The 18006-nt window shown below is 38.8% G+C and overlaps 1 protein-coding gene across 3 annotated transcripts; it reads left to right on the forward strand.

The window, feature by feature from the left end:
• The first annotated feature begins 1291 nt into the window (after nucleotides 1-1291).
• LOC129362097 (CTD small phosphatase-like protein) lies at nucleotides 1292-17788 on the forward strand. Of its 3 annotated transcripts, XM_055033436.1 has the most exons (9): nucleotides 1292-1603; nucleotides 1851-2224; nucleotides 8853-9001; nucleotides 9168-9200; nucleotides 11781-11882; nucleotides 12756-12812; nucleotides 13133-13225; nucleotides 14163-14348; nucleotides 14887-17788. In XM_055033436.1, the coding sequence occupies exons 2-9, from the start codon at nucleotides 2149-2151 to the stop codon at nucleotides 15010-15012; spliced, it is 822 nt and encodes a 273-aa protein (XP_054889411.1). In that variant the 5' UTR covers nucleotides 1292-1603; nucleotides 1851-2148; the 3' UTR covers nucleotides 15013-17788. The 3 variants fall into 3 exon arrangements, with proteins under 3 accessions (XP_054889411.1, XP_054889410.1, XP_054889412.1); XM_055033435.1 differs by having other exon boundaries at nucleotides 1292-2224; XM_055033437.1 differs by lacking the exon at nucleotides 9168-9200 and having other exon boundaries at nucleotides 1293-2224.
• Nucleotides 17789-18006: the final 218 nt, after the last annotated feature.

Below are 18006 nucleotides of genomic sequence, written 5' to 3' on the forward strand. Positions count from 1 at the left end.
GAACCGCAGTGAGGGGTGGTCCACCACGAGCCCGTCAGCACCAGAGCGAAACTCTCTGTGGTGGGAGAAATGAGCAGGGTGGTTCTGCATCCACTGCAGCAACAGCAGCTCTGATCAAAAACCCATCGCGCAGCAAAAGGTGATGAATTAGACGCGATTGGAAAAAACAAAGCAAAGGGACATGTCAAGCCTGGTCCTTTTTTTTTTTTAACATTTATTTTAATTGTATTTTTTTGTTTTGTTTTATTTGACTCCTTCAGCCGCTTTCTTGTGCTCACTTTAGTCATTTATGCAGGATACGGGCGCTATGGTAGAGGGGGCGCCAAAACAAAGGTGCATTGTCTGCATTTTCTGTATTTAACAGCTGATGTTAAATACAGCACTCCTATGATATGTTTACTTACAGTCCAAAGTTGCCGCATTTATGCAATTTTGTGACTCAAAAGGATATTTTTAGAAATTTCTACACACATTACTGTACTTAGATAAGGTGTTGAAGGTGTATTTTTTGTTGCTATTAAATGGTTCAGATCATTTAAAAAAAAAGAATCAGGCATGAGTAACATGTTTTCATATTTAGATCCATTTGTTATTGTTCCCAAATAATAACAAATGAATTTAAATACATTTGTTATGTATGAAGAAAAGTTTGAAAACGAATTTCCATTTGAAAATAAATTTCAATTCATTAATTATTGGGGAATTTACTCGTTAAATAGAAAGTTGTGTCAAATATGTCCAGCTAAAAAATACCCCCAGCCACCAGATGTTGAGTTTAAGCAATTGTACACTTGTATTATTCAGCTTTAGGCAATGATCTAAAGCGTTTCTGAATGGCAAAAAAGGGGAAAAAATAGGGGTGGCCAGTACACCCACTATATGTAAATGAAAAAGAATATGGATGGAAATCAAAAGACAATAATTTAATCAGAACCAGCCACATTTAAGATGTGAATATCTTCTGTTTATATGAACAGTCTTGTTGGGCTTTATTGACTATTTATTACCTGTTATTGACTCTTTCTCCATGTTCCTTGGTTTCCTTGATTTTTGAACAGTAACAGTGAGAAAATAGTAAAAAGTTCTATCTGAGTTTTGTTGCAGTGCCGAGCAAGTGTTTTAGGAGACTCCAAAAAACATCCTAAATGCATCTCACTGATTCAAACACTTGATGGCGCTCCAGTTTTTTTTTCAGAAGTCTTTAAACGTTGACAAAACACGCACCAAACGTTACGGAACATAGCTAAACTAAGTGCTAGATGGAATGTTGGATTTGCTACATACACCGTCTGCATCGTGGTTTAAGTTTTTTTTGCAGTTAACGTTTATTGTATTTGAGTTTATTTCCTTAAATGCATGTCATTCGCATTTCGTAATTTGTGGCGTTTGCGAGTGCAGGAGGGGAGAGCAGCGTCCAGCCAGCTGCACGGTTTGAGCCGCCCGCTGGGGAGACTCCATCACGGAAACAAACCACCCCCTCCCACTCGAACGCCCCCCGCTTCAGATGGAACTCAAAACACATAAAGCCTCCATGTTGCACAGGGAATGTCGTGAAACGCTGCTTAAAAAGTGCATGTCTCCCTTTTAAGACGCCGAGTCACTTGTGAGTAATTCATGCTTTTTTTTTTTTTTTTTTTTTTTTTTTTTTGTTGTTTGTTTGGACGGGCAGCGAATCCCCAGAAGGAGCTTCGGAGTGTTTTCAGCGCTGTTGCCGACGGGGACGGCCTCGCATTGGATATTTGGAGCTAACTGGCTAACCCCAACGCTGCTGTCCGACTTTAATTAGTTTGTAGTTTAAGCTCGGTTTTTAGTTTTCTTCTCTCTTTTTTCTTTCTTTCTTTTTTTTTTAGACAGAGACATTGCCGAAGCTGCTCGAAGCGATATATATGTACATATATATACAGATATATATGTACATATATATATATTCGGTCAGCCATAGATGACAGCCTCCAAACTGCGCCGTGCTAGCTGGCTGGCTCCCACCGCTGCCACAACGCTTCGCCTCAGACGGTTTCCTGGCTTTGTGGCCAAGCTGCTCGCCCTCGGCGTCAACTGCTAGTAGCTTAGTGGAGCTAGCAGACGAAGCGAGCGCGTCACCGCGAATAACATTGTTGCAAGACGAAGCAAGAATAAACACCCGCCTCAATGGACCACATGTCCATAATAACTCAAGTTTCCAACCCGAAGGAGGAGGAAATAATCTCTTTTAACCAAGAAAAAGGTAAGGAGAACTCATCCAAGGGTAGCAATGCTAGGTGGCTAGCTACTTTTATTTGCGCTCGCTGGTTGTTGTTCTGGAGTCACCGACCTCTGACAGTCCTATCAAAACAGCTGGACCGCAGTTAAAATGTTTGCAACAAGTTAGGTTAGCCACTCTTAGGGAAGTTAGCCTTTCAGTGCCTGCTTGGGTAATATGAGCGCTCAGGTGTGTGCTTTTTGCACTTTAAAAGTTGGTGAAAATTTGAATAGCGGTCCGCCTCAAACTGAACACTGCAGTGTTTAATAAGCAGCGTGTCCAAGTGCGCCAGGCTACTTTTTAAAATTGGACCACATTATCTGAGAGCGGGTCTGTAATGTAAATGAGGGGAAGGTGATTCTTGGAAGTTACTATAAGAGTCAGCTGGCGCTGCGTCCTGGTGATGATAAGCCTGGAGTTTGTTTTTAGCCTGGTGCCTGAAATTAGAGATGCACCAATCAATCAGCGAGAGGTCGGAATCGGCCGATTTTTATCAGTTTGTGATTTGAACATCAAATGCAGAAAATATAGCTTTTTTTCCCTTTTCATATTCGTTTTTACTTGCTGGATAGATTGAAACTTAAAACAGTTTCAGTTGACATGAATGTCACCCAACAGCACCCGCTGTGTAGCACCTTTGTGAATTGAATTTGATGGAGACAGCATCGTGAATTGTTCATTAAATATTTTTTTTCTTGGATTATAAACTGTGTTGCTGGCCCGCAACACAGTTTGCTACACAGTTGACTGTTAGGAGAACAGTCAACAAAGTTCGGCTGGCCTTTGCGATCAATAAATTAAATGCTAAAGATCAAGAATGACGGAGAAAGAGAAGAAATTAGGATGTTTCGCAAAACCCAATAAAATGTCCATATTTTACAAACGTAGGAGGATCTCAATTAGTAGCTCAATTAATTGCTCAGTTAGGAAGGTAATTACCCTCCCAGTTAGTAGTTGTTCAGTTTTTACAAATGTTTGGTATACAACTTTGAACACCTTTAATACTTTTCTGAGGATGGAGAAAACAGAAATCCAAGCTCTTACTAAATATTTATTAAATGTGTATGCTAGTGGAAAATGGTGACCGGCCTACAAAAACTGACTTGCAATGACAAAATTTGAGTCTGGATAAATATAGAAATGTTGTATGAACTCTGAAGTTGAATATCTTTGGCTTTTCGTCCATAAAGCGTGACTCTTAATAATGTCCTCACATGCAGCATTCTTCAAATTTACTCCTGTGCACTAAGAAGTCTTATAACCAGTAATGTTGTCAGAACTATGCCATCATCCAGTGAACTGTACATCCATCTGACTTGGCCCTTTCATACTTTATGCAAAGCAAATGTATTAATTTTAGTCCGTGCCGCCCAACAATGATCCTCACTGATGCTCTTAATATTTGTACTCTGCTCCGACCAGGGTGTCACCCAGGTTTGTGAGGTGTGGGTCAGCTGCTCATGTTACTATGTTGCTTATCAGGTCGTTAGTAATGTGAGAACCGAAGTTATTTGGAGCACAACAGCGTATTTTCCTCACAGGGTGCAGATACATGGTGCTGTAACCGAGATGGAGTCTCTTGTGACCGAGACTTGTGTGGGCATCATCAGAGATGATGATGGGAGGTATGTGGGACTTTAAGGAGATTAACATTGCAGGTGGGATTTAGCTTAGCCTTAGACAATATCACTGTATCTCACTTCATAATGCAGTGACAAACAGCCTTGCAACTGGAGGTTACTGCTCAGCTTAAGATGCAGTTATTTTACCAATATATGAAGTAGTAATTTCAATTTTATTAAACTTTTAAAGTTTATTCAACAATAAACATAAAATATTTTTGAAAGTTTTTGTTTTGCTCTCTGAGAATTTGAAATAATGTTTACTAACTTCTTACTGTTAGATCAAACCAAAGAGAAAAGAAAAGTCTCGGTAAAAATATTCTTTTAGAAATTAGCTTAATTAGAAAATCTGATTACTGCTTGTTTTATAAATATGTGAGTTTTATATTGCTAATATGCTCATCAACTTGTTAGATTTTTTTTTTTGTGATAATCTGTTACTGAAAATCTGCTGTAAAGAAATGTGGGCTAAAGTTTATTGACCAGCTAAATCAGGTGTCATCTGTCCTTTTATTTATTTATATATATACATATACATATACACGGTCAGATGGAAAAAAAACTGCAGGAGCCATGGCAGTGCACACAGATGCTTTAAATTCACACTGGTTCATTGCAACGCTGTTTGAAAATAGCACTAAACTAAGAGTCTGTATAGCTGGAGAGTTAAGCCGTGACACAATGTAAAGCAATTGCTGCCTATTCTTTTAGTCAGCGAGTCTTTCAGTCATCTCTGCCTGGAAATAGGTTAATAAATTAACAGAGTTTGTTTTGTTTGCTCTTTATGTTCTGAAAAAGTCAGTGTTTGGATGGCTATGATAATTTTGATGTAAACAAGAAAGATTAGACAGTTTTTTGTTTTTTTTAATAGGACTACCATCATATACAGGAGATTTGTTTAGCCAATGAGCTGCTTGATTGCTGCTTTTATGAATGTTAATGGTGGTCTTTCATTTGAACTGCGACAAAAACTAACCAGGGTTCTTAATAACTTGACATGTGTGACCTGTGTACACCTAACCTACTGATTAGTAGAAAAATCAGGGAGAAATTGGTTGTTGTTTTTTTTTTTGTTTTTTGCCTCGCAGGAATATTGACCTAAATTTCATGTGAGCAATAGGAATTGGAGATTTATCTTTTTGCGAAAAAGAAAAAATGTAAAAGGTATTTCAGGGTTTCCCTCTGTGTATTATAAGTCTGGCAGACCACCAGGCTTGACTTGTGCCCCCTCCAGGCTAAACATAGCTTCTTTTTTTTAAATTTTTAATTTTTTTTGCTACTTTATAGGTGGTGTTCAGGTATTGATCTTCTAATCTTTCAATACCTCATAATTACCAAGTGATATTTTCAAATTTTCTGTGAACTTTAAACATTTTTACCTCAAAAACACAACGGGCAGCTGGATGAATGACTGCCTTAGGGCCCAACCGCCAGGCTTTCTTGGGGAAACTTTGTTTTTAGATTCATCATGACAATAGTCAATTCCAATTAATGACATTTTGAAAAGCCCCCCAAACCACTTGAATTATTGATTTACTATTTCCTCCACTTCTGTTTCAAGGAGAGAATCAATAAATGTGAAAATCTGACAAGATACAGTTGGAGGGTGTAATTTAGCAATAATAGTAACTTTTTTCAACTGTCCTGTGTGTATTTTTCGACAGCAGTGATTGGGGGTCTGATGGCTCTGTGAGGAGAACAAAGTCACTACAACATTTTTGTCATCTTTTTTTGTTTGTTTGTTTAGGACTTATCTTCCTGTTAAAAAAATGATGATGCGTACACTTACATTGTGATCCAGTCGTCCTGTATGGTTCTGATGAATTGTGGGTGAATGAACACTCTACTGGTGAGTCACTGGAAGGCGACAGCTGCCTCACTGGTCTGGTTTTACTTTGCGGAGTCAGAGAGCTGAGTCAAAGTCCATTGGATAAATTCAAACCTTGTTGCTGATGAGAGTATTTTTAGTTTAAAAGAAAGCCCAGTCTGTTTGACTACCTTCTCTTTCCAAAAGTTTATTCTACTTTAGATTTTACCCTTCACTGTTTCAGACTAGAAGACCAATTTAAATATCATAAACTCCAAACTTGACTTCATTTTATGTTAGATTCTGGAAGATATCGGTAATATTTTTTTAGAAATGTGTAGTATCAGTAAGCTTAATAAGCAAACACATCCTAGAAATGATGTTTGTCAGAAAATGAATATTTTCAGTCAAACTATAATTCTCGTCAGTAGAGTTGAAAGTTAGCAAAGTGCTGTCAGTTTGTAATTCCAAACAAACTCTTAAATTTGGGACTGTTTTGTTTGTCTGTGTTTCTGTGTGAAGTTACATTGGTTGAACCTGCCAATTGTATTAGGTCATCAGATGAGCGGCGACATGATAAGTTTTGTGTCAGACTAGCTGTTGTGCAGCAGCATCGACGACGCTCCGCTCCTGAGCCTCATAAGAGGTTTAGAAATGATCCCGGCTGACGAGGCGGATTAACGCAGTTTACATCTGACTACCTTCCTAACTTCTACTACCCCAAAGATTTTTACTGTCACAACTTTCTACCACAGCCAACGATCACCGATAAGGGCGTCGCATGGCCTCTTTTTGAAAAAGGATCAATTTAGACTTGAAGAGGTGGCTAACTGAAGTGGCTCTTTGGACCTTCCACTGTGGCTGTCAGTAACTTTGATGACAATTTTTTTAAAGAAGTCATGTGTCATCTACGACTCTAAATGAATTTTATTTGGCTGTCCTATGAGCAAAATATCTCTTCAGATTGTAAAAATTACAGTGATACTGTTCAAAAAATTAGATTTTTTTACACACTGTGTGGTATTTAGGCCTGACTCGTGTGGCAACAAAAAAAATGCAATTAAGTTCATTTATGTAGGGATGAAACAATTAATTGTGATTAATCCATTATTGAAATAATCATTAACTAATTTAGCAATCGATTAAGTGTTGATTGAAGTATACATGCTCTAAAAATAGCCATTTTCTGAAAGAACAGTCAAAGCAGTAATTAAACCAAATCTGGAAAAAAAAAAATTACATTTTGTTTTTGTTCGTTTGACTGCCTTGCTGACGTCTGCTACTCCAAGAATGTCTTTACTTTTTCTTGACTTTTTCACAAAGTAAAGAGACATCCCTAGTGGGACAGTTTACGCTTCACCCAGTTCAGATTGCGCAATTTCTAAAATCCAATTAATCATGAGAATAATCGGTAGAATATTCCACTAATAAAATAATTAACAATTTATGACTTAACAAATGGTTTTATTACTTTTCCCAAAGTCCAAGTATGATTGAATAGCCTGTTTCTACTCTTTTTTTTTTTTTTAAATCATCATCTAAAAGTCACTTCTGACAATAAAATGTTGGGTTTGAAGTGAGACAATAAAAGGAAAGCAATAGTTTTTCACAGCACTTTGCATCCTTGTTGAGTCCGTCTTTCTGTTTTATTGAAGGGTCTTAAGCCACTGATCAGCTGGCCTAAATACCCAGCATGTCTTTGCTCAAAAGGCTGTAATTAACGTCAGTCAAAGCTGTAGGAAACGACAGCAGACAGCATTACAAGTAACTCCGACACGCTGCCGTAATCTGCATGTGCAGGAGTGTTTTATTCCTCCAAACACGGCTGTGAAAAATCACCTCAGGGAGCATTACAGTTACCAGAATGAAACATTTCTTCTTTTGGGACTGATCTGCTTCCTGTTGTATTTGTTTAAGGCCAGGAGTCCAAAGTGTCACAATATTAAGATGCCGAAAGATTTGACGTAAAGATCTTTGCTGTGTGCTGGCCCTCTGGCTGCATTCTGCTGGGGGGAGCTGTGGGGTTAATGGCTGGAGAGGAATGCAGCCATGTATAGGCTCTGTGGGGTCTAGAGCCTCCCTCTTCCTCCTCCTCCTCTTCCCTCTTCCTCTCTGCATGTTCAGGCTGCTTCCGTCACTCACCTGCCAGCTCAAACAGGAGGGGAAACTATGGTGAATTAAAAAAAAAGAAGGATCTTGTCCTATCAGGCGATGGACGGCACTTCTGGGGGTTGGGTTAGGAGGATTGTACAGCTTCTGAGTCGTCCCTATTAATAAAGACTCGGCGTCTGATTTAGTTCATGCTTCGAAGTTCAGGAATGAGAGGCGATTTGCAATTGGAGTAGAGCGCGCTCTGAACTGTCACAGCGTTTGAGTGATGAGGTCATCCAGCAAGCAGAGTTATTTTCTGATCAGTTCTTCCAGAGGTCGTCTCCAAAATCCACCCGAATGCACCGTGGTCGCACTGTTCAGACTATTGTTTAGTTTGTTCAATGGCCTCAACGCTATTGAACTAAGTAGTTATCTCATCAGTCTGTACTTTTTGACAGGAATTATTAAATCTAAATACTTTTTAGTAGAACTGCCCCAGTCTGAGGGTCAATTTGTTGCATTTATTTATATATTTTTTCCTCAACCGTCTATTGTTTGTTTTCTCTTCTTTTTTTTTTTGGTCTTGTTTATAAAATATAAATGCATTAACCAGCAGCAAGTAGTTTGATGTGTTTTGTTTTGAGTTTAATAAAAAGCAGATCAAGATTAGGGATACGGCTGCAGGTAAGGATTGTTTTTAGTAATTGATTTTGCAGGCGATTAGTTGCATAAAAATATTTGGGCACATTCTGCGGATTTTTCATTTGACCACTTTGTCCATGTTTCATACAGTATTAGAAGTGCACTAAAAGATGCTTTACAGTTAATCAGTTATTAAATCAATCGACCATTATTTCAAAAATCAATTCATTTTATTAGTCATTTTAACTCTGTTTCGTGAATAAATGGGGAAAATCATGCAAGTCCTTTTCAGTTTGAAGTCACTCAGTGTATCAAAGCACGTGCAGCACCTTTGACCCCTATTGTTTAGGAAAAGCCTTCTGGGGGGATCTGTAGTTTCCCGTAGTTCGACGTATCTGTTAGCATTTCTGCAAGTTCACCCCCTTCTCCTGTGCCTGTTCTCTTTCGACAGCATCCCAGTCGAGCAGTAGCCTGAAGAAGCAGAGGAGCCGAAGCATATTCAGCACATTATTTTGTTGCTTTCGCAACTACAATGTGGAGCCACCAGCCACCAACAGCACTCCGCCTCCACCTGTCGAGGAGAACGGATCGCCTCCCAAGGTAGGCTACCTCGGACAGAGCTCACCCTGCAGCCCCTATTTCATCTTTTGTGAATAGCGTCTTTGTTATTGTTTGATTTTGTGACCTTTATCTGTTGTGTTGTGTTTGTGTGTGTTCTTCTAATCCTTACCCTGGGTTTTGTTTGTCATTTTCTCTTGTGTTGTAGTGTGACCAGGTCGAGGTCATCCCTGTCCCTAGTGTATGTATCATACACATTTTATTTTTCTTCCTTGCATGCAGGCCGGTAGGTTGGTGCAGCCTCTCTGTGTGGGCTCCTCACAGAGCTTTCAATCCGCTTCATTTGCTTCACTTTATTTTCAGCTGATTATATCATAGGATGTGTGGAAGGTGTGTGATGGACGCACCTAGTTCACAAAACTGTTGAGCGCTTGCAAAAATGTTCACGTCTCTTTTTAAATTAGGGCTGTAACTAATAATAATTATCGATTGTTTAGGCGATTAATCGGATAAGCAAATGATCACATTCTGCTTATTTTGCTTTTCGTTTTTGAATTTAACAACCTAGTCCTTTTTATAAAATTTTATAAGGACATTAAAATGCAAGTAATAAATAAGACAAACATTTTGTTACCTAAAATGCTAGAACGTAGCATTCCTTTATTGATCGTTTGATCACTTGTAACAAATCAACGTGAAAAGCTCAGCCGTTTCTGCCCGACTTGACATCAATACAGCGTAATGTCGACAATTTTTATTTGTTAACCGATCAATAATTAGATAGCAAAAAGTGGTTAAAAGGATTTTATTTTACAGAATTTGAACTTTAGTGAAGCGAAAATCACTTGAGACTTCACTGGAATATAATCACAGACCACTTTTTATATGTACATATTTTGTAGTATTGGTTTAATTGCTGTTTCTCTGAGTGTGTTCATCTTCCACCAGTTGGCCTTCCTATGACTCTGTACACCGCATTTAATGATCGATTACTAAATTAGCAGACCATTATTTCAGTAATGATAAATAATCAGTTGATCGTTTCAGCCCTACTTTAAATGTTTGGACTTTTTTTTAAAAACAATTTATTTACAACCTCAGAGTTATTGCAGTACTTGACCAAAAAGTCATGCATTGTTGTGAAGTGGAAGAAAAATTATAAACAGTCATGAAAATTGAATTCAAATGCCCGCTACATCATCGAGACTGTGGTCAGAAATGTTGTAACGCATGATTTAGTTTTGTTTTACGCTACAATTCTGCACTAGTTTGTTGGCCTATATTATAAAATCCTATTAAATTATATGAACTGTAGTAGTATTGACATATGCGTTCTTTTACAAGACACTTGACATGCATGAATAACACTTAGTCCACTAATAAGTTATTAACACAACTGTTTTAGCAGCTCGTTTCAGAAACGTCCATTTTTATGAGCTACCTTGTCATTCTACTAATAAATTAAGTGGAAAAAATGATTCAAGCACTTCATTCATTGGCTTGTGAGCTCACTCGGGTAAAACTAATTGATCCCTTTAGTCAAAGCTCTGATCTGCTTACCTGTGGCCGGCTAAATCAGATTACTCACCAGCAAGGCTCTGCTACTCTCGTACGACACGGAGGCACATTTCCCGTGTAGGTTGGGTTTACTAGCACTTCCTGAGAAACGTATAACTCTCCACGACCTCGTATAATGGTGGGAAAAATACAAAAGTGTCAAATAAACAACTAGCAACCTGTCGTCTCATCAGAGATATTTTAGTTTTGCTCCTTCAAGCAAATGCACTCCAGCTTGGATGTCGCTAATGATTTGTAAAGTTTGTGACGATTTCCTGCTACCAGAGTTGAAGCACGGCCAATACTAGAAGATGTGATGCAACGTGTGTGTGGCTGTCGTATGCAGCAACACCTTTTCTAACACGTCGGAGCTCAGTTTATACTTTCCAAACCCGCCAACGGAGACGAATTAAATTAAAGATGATCTTGCTTTCAAATTTATATCGGTTTGCTAAAATATATTTATATGCAGGCAGTGGCCTGCCTGTCTTTACAAAGTACTCTGTTTCATAAATTAGAATATTTATAAGTCCATTTATTTCAGTAACTAACCATAAGGTGAAGCGCATTAAGATTAATCACACACATTGTTTTCAGGCCTTTTTTTGTTAATCATGATGAATTTTTATCTGACAGTTAATGAAAACACAATATTTAAGATTAGAATATTACGTTTAGCCACTAAAAAAACATTTTAAATACAGAAAATTAAGCTTAGTTATTTTCACAAGGGTATTTTAATCTGACCATCAAACCTCATTGGAACCTTTTACTGTATTTACTAAAATATCACTGAAATGGTGTGATGATCCTCAGTAAATGCATCTAGCGACAGTGGAGAGGAAAAACTCCCCTTCAACAGGAGGAAAATAGTTTCCCTGTTAAAAGAGCAAAGTGTAAGCCTGATCTTAAAAGTCAACAGCATGTCTGCATCATTGGCTACAACTGATATCTAAAAGATCTGGCTGCTATTTTACTTTTAGAAACTCTGAAAAACCTGCAGTCTGAGAACAAAGATTTGCGCCAGCAACATCTGGAGTAGCAGGAAAATTTCCACTAACAAGGGACTGACGTGTTTGTCATTTTAAAGCTTTGACCCAGTTTCAGGCATAATTCTGGAATTGGCTTAACTCCGTTTCCGTGCTGGCCGTGAAAATGTGCCTTTCTAACACAATATGTCTGGGAGCTTCTCCTGTAGGATGGCAAACTTAATGCCAGCTTTCGCTCAGTAGATCTGACATCATCTGCCTCTTCCTCTCTGCAGCCGCCAGCCAAATACCTCCTACCAGAGATGAAAATATCTGACTATGGTAGAAAGTGTGTGGTGATAGACTTGGATGAAACACTTGTGCACAGCTCATTTAAGGTAAGAAGGGACTGAAGTTGTTGTTCTGTTCATTTGTCACCAGTAAATGTGTCTCTTCTTTCTGCTTAGCAGTATTTGTCTTAAAAAGGAGTACACCAATAAATTGCCACAATTTCTTTTAATTTTGGGAGATTGGTTATCAGCAAATACTTTTTTTGTCCACCAATTTTACCTGCCTTCACAAAGGTCAGATTTTCATATAATTGTGCAATTTCTTAAACTTGGAACTTTTCTGTCAACCAAACGTTTGGGATCTCATTCTCAGATCTGCATTTTGTTCTGTGACATGAGATGGTTGAAGCTACCGCTAACTCGTTTTTTCTTTTTTTTAATTCTATAATGTGGGAATATAAATTTATGGCCAGTTGACTGGACGACAGTCGTCTTCGCCACTGACTCACCTCTGTTGCTAACCAATGTGATGTCATGTGGATTTTGTGCACAAAAAAGAAAAAAAACTTGTCAATATTTTCTTTTCTTTTGTAAATTTCTGTCATGATATTGGTCTTACATCTCATTCATAGTAGTCTTTAAAACGTCTTAAAACACCTGCAGAAACCATGTATTGTGTTTAGTTTGAGTAAACGTGTAAAGAAGCCGTGTCAGGCTCTACACCTCTAGTTCTGTTTATTATAATTGTTATCTGAGAGTGACTCTGCTCCCATTTGCATCGTTTTACCAGGAGGCTGTCTAGTTAGTCCTAAAATAGCTGCTTCATTGTCTGGGCTGCTGAATTACCACACAGGTTAAAGAGAGAAGAGCAACTCGCCAGTCAAACCATCTGCTAGGACTTTGTCCAAAATTGCTGCAAGCAGGACCTCTGCTGTTCGGTTGCAGTACTGTGATCCTCATGCGTTCTGTTTGTGTCTGCAGCCCATCAGTAACGCTGATTTTATTGTACCGGTGGAGATCGATGGTACCGTTCATCAGGTATTGTACACAACCAAAAACATTTCTGTGACCCAGATGAGTGACTCTTGGGGGGGGGGGAGGAGTTTCTGTTGCTTTCCTGTGTGAAGACCCTGGAGAGACTGACTGGTATCCAGTTCAAGTAATCCAGGATAGGCTGTGTGTATCCTGGTTGGCCTATTCATGATTACTTGCACTGGGTGTCGGCCAATGGGCGGAGAGCGAGGGACGTGGGAAGTACTTATGCTAACATCAATGCTGCAGCTGAACTATGTGAAAACAACACATGGTGGAAATGAAAGAGCTGGGTTTTTAATGGGATGTCTTTGGTTCTGGTTCAGGTGTATGTGCTGAAAAGGCCCCATGTGGACGAGTTCCTCCAGAAGATGGGAGAGTTGTTTGAATGTGTGCTCTTCACGGCCAGTCTCGCTAAGGTTTGGGGGATTTTATCATTTTTTTCTGTTTTGTCTACTAACTAGTGACACTTCATTTTGTTATTGTGCTCTTTTGGTCTTCTCATATCGTTTGATTTGTTGTCGTCCTTTTGTTTTTTTTTTCTTTTATGTATCTTTTCCAATAATAAATCGGTAAGTTTTCTTAAGAGATGATCAAGAAACATGCCTGTAATTATTAGGGATGCACCGATCCACTTTTTCACTCCAGACAACATCTGAGCTGCATTGACTTAATACGTTTATTTAGAAAAAACAAAGGTCACATAAATGTGCTAAAAAACAAATTTATTTGGTAACTCTGCACAAGTACTTCAAGCTTCGTCAAACATGTAAAAACAACTTTAATTGGTTCAGTCAGTGTAATTAGAACAGTCAATGTAAAATAAATAATAAAGAAAATGAAATGAAGTGCAACAAACCTTCCTCTTTCCAATGGTTCAGAAAGCAAAATTAGATATGCTAATATTTGTTAAATAAAACATAGAATTAGACTCAACAGATCAGCTCTTATAGATCGTAGACATCGCCACTGATACCCGATACAGATATGAATATCGGATCGGTGCATCTGTAGTAATTATTGCTTTAAGAGCCGTTTTACATGCCAAGTAAAAGGCTAGGAACCACAGTGCTTTTTGTGAGCTAGAGTTTGCTGACATCTTCCCTGCTTAATAATTAATCGCCAATACCATGCTTTTATTTTGAAACTGTAGTTTTGCATTTAGTTGTTCTGCTTAAAACTGTGGCTTGAAACACATCTCTGTGCTCTACATTAAGATCAAAATTTTTTAAAAAGTGTGTATTAATGTTCACCAACGTGACGCGCTTTTGTGTGTGTGTGTGTGTGTGTGTGTGTGTGTGTGTGTGTGTGTGTGTGTGTGTGTGTGTGTGTGTGTGTGTGTGTGTGTTTGGACAGTACGCAGACCCTGTGGCCGACCTGCTGGATCAGTGGGGCGTTTTTCGAGCTCGGCTCTTCAGAGAGTCCTGCGTGTTTCACAGAGGGAACTACGTCAAAGACCTCAGCCGGCTGGGGCGGGAGCTCAACAACGTTATTATTGTCGACAATTCACCCGCGTCCTATATTTTCCATCCAGAAAATGCTGTAAGTTCTTGTTTATTGTCTGTTTCTACTTGGGTTACATCAGGAAACACCAAACAGTCCAAGGGATTCCCTCAGTGTATTATAAGCCTGGCAGACCACCAGGCTTTACTTGTGCCCCCACCAGGCTTAGAATTATTTAAGTTTTTTGTTATTGCCTCTTTTTAAGACTTTAAGGTTGGAGGTTAGGTGTTAACCTTACAGTCTTCCAATAACACATAACTATCATGTGATATTTTCACCTTTCTTGCCAAATTTAAACATCTTTTAACTCAAAAACATGTGCCCTAGAGCACCATACATAGCAAGTTTTCTTTCAGTCCCTTTGGAAATCATTTCTATCTTTTGAATGTTTTGCATTTTGTTACATTGCAACAACAAAATTCAATGTTTTTCATAGGCATTTTGATAGTAACTATTTTCCGCCTCTGTGCAATCTAAATATAAATCCAACTATCCTGTGAAGTTCTGAGGGTTATTAGAATACGTCCTTTGAATCGTACGCCAAGCCGAGTGTTGACGTCGCTCCTTGTCCTCCCAGGTCCCGGTTCAGTCCTGGTTCGACGACATGAATGACACAGAACTCCTGGACCTGCTGCCTTTTTTCGAGGGACTCAGCAAAGAAGAGGAGGTTTACGGAGTCCTGCAGAACTTCCGGAGCAGGTAGCAGGACACGCCGCCTTCCTCTTCTTCCTCCTCTCCATCGGTCGCTCTCTGTCCCTTTGTCCGGCCCGTCGTCGTCTCCGGCCCCTGGACGACGACACGACGGCAGCGCGTCACTGTGGAAACCCTCTCCCTCTCCCCCTCTCTCTTGTCTCTCCTCCTGATGACTGGCTGCCTTCCGAGTGCCATCAGAAAAACAAACTTAAAAACCTTTCTTACCCCAGGACCACTGTGTCTCACAGAAAGCGGACAGAGCGGAGGACAAAATGCTGAGAGGAACGAACTCTGGTCTTTATTTTCAAATCGGCAGACTTTTACTATTCAGTAAAGTGCTAATTTTTAAAACCAAAAGTAAAAGACAAAAAAAAAAAAAAATCAACTTTCCATCTTTAGACTCTTTTTGTGGTACCACACAAAAGCCTGGAAACTATTTTGTCCTCATATTGTTGCTATGCAGGCAGTTTCTGGTGGTAGGATGGACTGTGACTCTTTTCTTACTGAATGAAGTGCCTTGTATGAATGTCGTTTATATGGGGAGTCGTTTTCTACATGGCAGAATATGCTTTAAAGTGGACACAAAAGTATCTTTATCCAAGGACTTTGCTTTTTTTTTATCATCATCCGCTGGCTATTTGTTTCATAGTACTTTTTTTTTTTTTTTAGTTTTCTTGTGCCATTATTTAGATGTGACTTTGTTTCTTTCAGCTTTTATTATTATTTGTAGAGCTAGTCATTAGGAGAATGCTTGCAGTTGAGAACATCAACCCCCCCTCCTGCAAGCTGGGTTGTTTTTTTGTTTTTTTTTTATCATTTGGTCTGAAAGCTCAGATAAAACTGTGCCATTTCTTCGTTTCTGTCACATTGTTTCCCATATTGCATTTTATTATTTGCCAAAATGAGGAAATGTGTTTCAGCACGCTTCATATCTTCGCCAGACTTTGAGTAGACCATTACTAAATATAGCATTATAGTTTATTTTCTGTGTGTTGAGATGATCTGTCATGTTTATCAGATGGCTAGCTCTTTTATGTGCGCTTTTTTAAAAATTTTTTTTTTTTTTTTGAAAGTCTGGGGGTTGTTGCAGCAAAATGGTCCAAGTGCCATGTTTTTTTTTTTTTTTTTTGTCAGACTCCAGGATCGTTAGGAAGAGTTTGTTGTTAAAAATCACACCTTCATTCTGACTTGTGTGCGGTCGTGGCCTGGCCTTATTCAGCCCTGGTGTAAAAACCAGCGAAGACCATATTTGATGTTTATTTTCCCAGACTTTTTCTTTTTAAAGAGGGGGGAAAAAAAAACAAAAAAAACTCTTCTTCACCTCAGTGCCTATGTTTGAGAAGAGCCCAGCAAAACCGAATGCTGCAACATTAGCTACCATGGCAATAACCTTTTTTTTTTTTTTTTTTTCTTTTTTGTTTTCTCGTTCTTTCCTGTCCGGTATGTTTGTCGTTTCTAAGAGCACTTGACAAATCTCGGTAGTGGAGGTTTGACTGCGACACGATTTGATGAAAGACGACCTTTTTTAAAAAAAAAATCTGATTTTAAAGTGCTGGAACAATTTTGAATGTTGCACGCAGTGAACAGGTCGACGACATCGCCATGTTTACCAGCTTTCATCGAGCCAGACTGTGAAGAGGATGCCACAGCGAGGAGACGAGGGTCCTCAGTCCCGGTCCAGGCTAAAATGACAAACAACCAGGGCAATGAAACTGGAAGAAAATGAAAGAAAAAGGGGGGACTGTGAAGAGCCTAAAATGTGTTGGCATTGACGCCTTACTGCCTACGGAGACACAAAAGCAATTCTTCCTCCTCGATTCCAGCGTTACGTTTTACAAGGTTGCTGTTGCGTCTGCGGTGTTTTTATTTCAGAGTTTAGAAGCCGATCTGCACATGCAGATCACGTGCGACTCAGCCGAAGTCGTTTGGCCTCCGATGCTGAGATTCACTAATGGGTATTTTATGAGACGGCTACACTACTTCATAAGTTCCTGTTTTTTCCCCCCCAATTTTTAAGGTCGCTGCTCGTTCAGGAAAAGGGAAAACCTGATTATCTGATCTCTCTGTGTTTTTGCATTTGTCGGTAGTGAGTGTTCAGGTCATTATGGTTTCAGTGCAATGCTTTTTTTTTTTTTCCCCAAGGATATGAAGCATTGCTTCTACTCTTCTCCACCTCTCACTGATTTATTTATCTGAAAATGTTTTATTGTAATATTTTTCTACCTACATCTCGTCAGTATTTGGTATAAAAATTAGCATGTAATCCTTTTTTTTTCAGGTATTTGTTCTTTTCTCTCTTTCAGACCTTTTGGTAAAAGCCCCATCAGGTCTCGACCCTCATATCAGGGGACGAGTTTGTGGGTCCATTGGTTTCTCTTAGTTCTTTTCTGTTCTTTTTTTCCCCACCATGTATCATTTTCACTTATAATCACATTGTTCAGTTTGTATTAACACCAAAGTTCTGAAACACTTGAGTTTAAACCACAGTGGTTTTTATTTGGATCAGGTTCTTCACTTCTTTTTTTTTTCTTTTTTTTTTTAACATGCTGGTTTTTGTTGACTTTTGAGTATTGGCAGTGTTTGTCATTCTGAGCATTTGTTGTTTTTTTTTTTTCTTTCCTTAATAAAGTCTTCACTGAAACTATAAATTTATCATGTCTGTTTTGTTTTTTCTTTAATCATACAAAGCTTTGAAAAAGTATTTGCCACTTCTTTTATAACACTATGTTAACCACACTGCTGGATGAATAAATCAGGGCCGGTCCAAGCCTTTTTGGGACCCTAAGCAGATTTTCTCTTGGGGGGTGGGTGGGGGCCCACACCTACCAACTGACACCAGATGCTTCATTATTTCTTCTCTGTGTGTAACATCGCTATCATTAGCATTTTTTGTAATTGGCTTACATTGTAACAGTGTGATTATGGCTGTTGATTGCGACCTTACAGGAGTAACAAACCTTTGGAAAAGTGGAATTTAAGATGCAGGTTTTTTTTTAAGTGTGCT

The sequence above is a fragment of the Poeciliopsis prolifica genome, unplaced genomic scaffold, assembly GCF_027474105.1.
Source record: "Poeciliopsis prolifica strain line A6 unplaced genomic scaffold, Auburn_PproV2 SCAFFOLD008, whole genome shotgun sequence".
Lineage (NCBI taxonomy): Eukaryota > Metazoa > Chordata > Actinopteri > Cyprinodontiformes > Poeciliidae > Poeciliopsis > Poeciliopsis prolifica.

Excerpts from the sequence above, each read along its gene's own strand:
- LOC129362097 (XM_055033435.1), top strand. The coding sequence starts at position 2,149 with ATGGACCACATGTCCATAATAACTCAAGTTTCCAACCCGAAGGAGGAG. Across the intron at positions 2,225-8,852 it reads CTCTTTTAACCAAGAAAAAG|CATCCCAGTCGAGCAGTAGC; the intron begins GTAAGGAGAACT and ends CTCTTTCGACAG. Across the intron at positions 9,201-11,780 it reads AGGTCATCCCTGTCCCTAGT|CCGCCAGCCAAATACCTCCT; the intron begins GTATGTATCATA and ends TCCTCTCTGCAG.